Source organism: Etheostoma spectabile, chromosome 12 (genome assembly GCF_008692095.1).
Source record: "Etheostoma spectabile isolate EspeVRDwgs_2016 chromosome 12, UIUC_Espe_1.0, whole genome shotgun sequence".
NCBI lineage: Eukaryota > Metazoa > Chordata > Actinopteri > Perciformes > Percidae > Etheostoma > Etheostoma spectabile.
This window is the reverse complement of record NC_045744.1, coordinates 29,515,869-29,521,044: the sequence shown is the minus strand read 5'-3', so window position 1 is coordinate 29,521,044 and position 5,176 is coordinate 29,515,869. Positions and strand designations below refer to the sequence as shown.

General features: G+C 43.4%; 1 protein-coding gene across 6 annotated transcripts in view; it reads right to left on the bottom strand.

The window, feature by feature from the left end:
- Positions 1-536: 536 nt before the first annotated feature.
- LOC116698695 (transcription factor E2-alpha) overlaps positions 537-5,176 on the bottom strand; it is a 26,630-nt gene continuing 21,990 nt past the window's right edge. For 3 of the 6 annotated variants that reach the window (XM_032530777.1, XM_032530781.1, XM_032530779.1), the window contains 3 exons: positions 3,020-3,258; positions 802-933; positions 537-690 (listed from right to left, as the gene is read on the bottom strand). In XM_032530777.1, coding sequence (XP_032386668.1) covers positions 809-933; positions 3,020-3,258 — 364 coding nt within the window. In that variant the 3' untranslated portion in view covers positions 537-690; positions 802-808. Of the gene's footprint in view, positions 691-801; positions 934-1,328; positions 1,565-3,019; positions 3,259-5,176 lie in introns of those variants that run through there. The other 3 variants (XM_032530778.1, XM_032530780.1, XM_032530782.1) reach the window with 2 other exon arrangements.

Here is a 5,176-nt window from a genome sequence, read left to right as displayed (position 1 = left end):
AAAAAAAAAAAAAAAAAAAAAAAAAAGTACATCTAGAAATACCAACCAAAAAAAGGAGTTGTCTCACTGATTGCCCAGTTAGTTGCTGGAGGTCTCCAAACCTGCCTCTGTAATTCAGTCATCACAAAAGGAGAGAACGATGATGGCTATTTTATCTTAACACTATGCATTAGGCCTCTTTCGGGCACATGTTTAAAACAGGTTTTTGTTCAATCACAAGATATAAACCCAGTTGTCCCTCCTTGCCTGTGAAGAATGTAAGACCAGTTTTTCAGATGGGAATGCCAATATCATCCAACAATACAAATCCTAACTCTGCTCACACAAGCAGTTGATCCAAAAAGTTTCATTTGATCCAAACAAGTTTTGCTCCCAACACGTAAAGCAATTTTTCAAAAATGTCTTACAAAAACACGATCATAAGAATGTCCTTATGTCCAATTTCCACTGTCTCCAAACCGGTGTCCTCGGTTCAAAGTGTTGTCATGTTAAGATTAATACATTTTCCCCTCTTTCTGTAAGAGTGTGCTTGTTACTTTTGTATTCATAGTCAGGAATGTGGCCACCTGCTTTGTCAGTAATGAGGTGTGTGTGCGTGTGTGCTTTCCAAAAGTTGATTAACACACACTGAGATGCATGACAATGATAGATTAAGGCCACGTGTTCTAAGGGCTGTACAATCAACAGGAACTGGAAGAGAAAGGAGAACAATGAATCAATAGCTTTCCACAAAACAGAAACATAACTTGTTATTATCTTGGAGGCACCACAAACCCCATTATACAAACTCTGTAGACTGACCTGAGAATTACATATGTCCATCTCCTCCTAGACCAGGGTGACCCCCACCAAGCTGCATCTGGGGGTCCACGCCGGAAACCTTTTCCTCCTCTCTCCTCTTGAGGCAGGCAGCCTTTGGGTTCAAATTACGCTCTTTGAAAAAAGGACCCAACACATAGATTAAAACCAGTAAGAGAGCACGTCTTTTTATACCGTAAAGCAGTTTTGAACATACAAAAAAGGTCAACAATAGACAGGGAGAACAGAAAAAGGGGAAAGCCAGACAGGAAAATGAAAAGAAAGATGAAAAATGCAGGCATTTGGCAGAAAAGCAGGGATATACTTCCTCAATTTCTCCCTTTCATCTCCATTTTTCAAAGTCATACGAGCAAATAGCGAAGAGAAAGCCAAAGTGAATGCCACACAGTAAGCGAGAACAATATAAGAAGAGATTTTTCTATAGGTGAATGGCTGGCAACTTGTCCAGCTATGGTAAGAGATGGTTGGTTGTCTATGTGGATCAGACCTTCCTGTTTCGGCTGACCTACCTCGCACCTGCTTCTCCAGGCCCATAATGACCTGGACAGCCTGTTGCAGGATGATAAGCTTGGTCTGGGCCTTGTCGCTCTGCAGGTGGACCTGACACATCCTGCCCAGCTCTCTGAAGGCTTCGTTAATGTCACGCACGCGCACCCTCTCCCTAGTGTTGTTAGCCATGCGGCGCTCACGCTCCCTCTGCTCCTTCTCCTCGGCAGTCAGGTTCTCATCGGTCACCGAGACATTGCTGCAGCCAGGAGGAGAAGTGGGGGGTGGAGGGGCTGGTTAACACACCCAAAATCACAGCCCTCGCTGAACCTGGGCAAGATGTTCTCACTAAAACTGCAGTTATACGGTTTTGAACCTATATTGCTTTTGACTTAGTATTTTTCCTCCTCAGAATCACCGAAGAGGAGACCAGTGGAAAGGCTGAAGAAGATACCAGTGGAGTGGGCTGTGTTGCAAGAGAGGGAGCGGAGGGGTGGGAACAGTTTTCAGGATCTACAGTATGCAAACAATACATCTTTGTAAAAATGATGGATTTTGTCTCAATGAGTCACAACTTTAAGTGTCGTGGGTTGAGTAAGCGCAACACTAAATGATTCAAGCCAAGAACAAATATATTGGAGATCAAGATACAGTCAACCCGAGCGACCGGTCTAAAGAATCCATCCTGAAGTCTAACCAACAAACAATTTATTTTGGTCACTGAGGTCCAGGATGGAAGTTGAGGGGATATGGTCCAGCAGAATGAGAGAAGTTATGAGGAGGGAGAGAGAAAGGGAGAGAGAGGAAGCAACACCTTCTGCCAACATAAAAAGAGCCACAGAGAAAAAGCCAAGAGGAGAGGCTGAGGGCATTGTGTTAAATACATCAGCAATAGGAGATGTATTTATCTGAACATGAGGAAGAGGTGGTCACTGTTGATATCTGTAAAAAGAAAATGACAAGAGGACAGGGGAGTGAATGGAGAAACCATGGTTTTCCGCGATAAAGAAGGGCGGCAAAATGAAAGGGTTACTGCTTGAAAGGCTGGGACATGCAACACAGAACTGCAACAAAGCTGAAGACGGGTTAATACACAAGACGACAGCCCTGCTTACATGCTAACCAGAGAGCCAGCGTATCGACAGGTACACTGTGATTGGACGTTTTAAAAATACATTGTAATGCTGAAAAAAACTTGAAAATTAAAATGACTTCATAGTTTACTAAAAGCTTAATGAGGCAAGAGTGGAAAAGCAAATGAGCACACAAAAAGATGTGTTAATACAGTGGAAAGGTGAGGCAGAGAGACATGTAAGCATTTTCACAGCGGAAACAGACGGCCAATTATAAGACAAGGCAACACATACTGTATCAGAACAAACAGCAGTCCTGTATGTGTTACCAGAGGACGAAAACCACAGAAGATGAACTAGAGAATGGGCATGTATTAAAAACAGTCACACAGCTTCATTTCCTTATCCCAAATCCTTACTTTGATGATGGCAAAAATGGCTTTAACTCACATCATTCCTGCTTAATATCAGCATTAATACCACTACAGGTGGAGTCAAATGAATTGCCTTAAGTCATTTTTAAAAAGATCTAATATGACTAGCAGCACGTCAGGAAGAGTGGAATTGAAGCCATGTGGGAGTTTTTTTTTTGTAAAGAAGCCCTTCCCCTCCTTTTCCTTTCTCCCTGGACACCCACTGACCTCGAACTTGCTGCTCCAGGTTGAGTATAACGTTAACGGCCTGTTGCAGTACGATCAATTTGGTCTGCGGTTTCTCGTGGCTCAGATGGAGCTGACACATGCGGCCCAGCTCCTTAAAAGCCTCGTTGATGTCCCGCACACGTAGCCGTTCACGGGTGTTGTTCGCCTGCCTCCTCACTTTCTCCCGCTCAGCCTTTACCTCCACTGGTAGATCTTCATCGTCTTCCTCATCATCCAGACTAGCCAATGGCAGATGAGGAGGGAATGAAACAACAGTTTGGGTACAGTTCACTGATAATAACTTCCCAGTTTCGGTGTGCAATACATTTTCCCAATGATGTCAACACCACGTGGAAAGGGATACAATTCCAGAGTGAGTCAATGACGATTACAAACACTGCTACAAATGTGGGTCACATCAGGGTTTGGCCCGAGCAATCAGTCAGTTTTTGACCAAACAGTACCAGGAATAATGGAGCCCCAGGAACTAAAGTCCGAAACAGAATCAGGAACTTAAAGCTTCCACCACATCTAAAGAACCATGAAGATTAAAAGGGGCTATACACGACATTCAGAACATTAACATAGCAGCATCCAACTAACTGCAGTGTAAAGATATAGTAGAGTAATGGCGTCCTGAGCAGAGTATGAAGTCACATTCCTTCTTTGTCTTTGCTGGGCCAGCCGCACATGCATGTTTGTGCATGTCATTGTGATGCATGTGTGGGGCCGAGGCTGAGATAATGTCTGAAATCTAGTGGTTCTGAATGTCGTATATATATATATAATTTTTAAACTTTTTTTTTTCTTCCAAGTAACAACTTTCTGTGAGCTGCAACGTCTGAACGCCAGCACAGCCAAGAAACTGCATCAGTGATGATGAAGAGCAGCGAAGATGAAACTCGCTGACAAACAATAGCGTGTAAGATAATGTGATCGGCAACTGTAGCAGTGTTTATAATTGTGATTTTATTACTTTCAAATTGAAGTCCCATTTAATGAAGTTTTGATCTGGTTTAAACTGTGTAAACCAAATTTTCTTCTACTTATTGTCTCCGACGTTGTCTTTTGTCTGTGTTTTTGCTGACTAGATTAGGGCATTTTCTGTTCATTAACCTTTCAACTGGATACTGATGTTACGCCTGTAGGGATGTCAGATTTAGAAAAAGAATTTGTCTTTTTACTCAGCGATAACTGTTCTTGGATGTAGATTCAGATTTTTGAACTCTACTGCATTAAAAATTAAAATGGGATAGGGTACTTTGGTTATATAGTTTCTTCCGTAATCATAATTTACACTTTCACTTTTTTAAAGTGCTCATATTATGCTCTTTGGCTTTTTACCTTTCCTTTTTGTGTTAAATATCTTTTTTGTGCATGCAATAGGTTTACAAAGTGAAAAAGCCAAAGCCCCCCCCCCCCCAAAAGGGAGTTACCATCTCCAACAGAAACCAACGTTCACAAACTGCTCCAAACAGCTCTATGATCCAGACTTTACTTTCGGGACAAATGTGCGTCACTTCGTTACACAGGTTATAATGCTCACTCAGCTGCTAGCATGGCTGCTTCTGACTGGCTAGTAGTCCTTACCTAGGCACTGTCAGGACCCTCATACTCTGCTTCTGACTGGCTAGTAGTCCTTACCTAGGTCTGTCAGGGCACACCCTCATACTCTGCTTCTGACTGGCTAGTAGTCCTTACCTAGCTACTGTCAGGGCCCTCATACTCTGCTTCTGACTGGCTAGTAGTCCTTACCTAGGCACTGTCAGGCCACGTCCTCATACTCTGCTTCTGACTGGCTAGTAGTCCTTACCTAGGCACTGTCAGGCCACGTCCTCATACTCTGCTTCTGACTGGCTAGTATCCTTACCTAGCACTGTCACCACGTCCTCATACTCTGCTTCTGACTGGCTAGTAGTCCTTACCTAGGTACTGTCGGCACGTCCTCATACCTTCTTCTGACGGCTAGTATTCTTACCAAGCTACTGTCGGGCCCTCATACTCTGCTTCTGACTGGCTAGTAGTCCTTACCTAGGCACTGTCAGGGCCCTCATACTCTGCTTCTGACTGGCTAGTAGTCCTTACCTAGCTACTGCACATGTGTGACTCCCAACAAAGGTGGAATAGATGTCAGATGCCTCACTCTGTAGCTAAAAC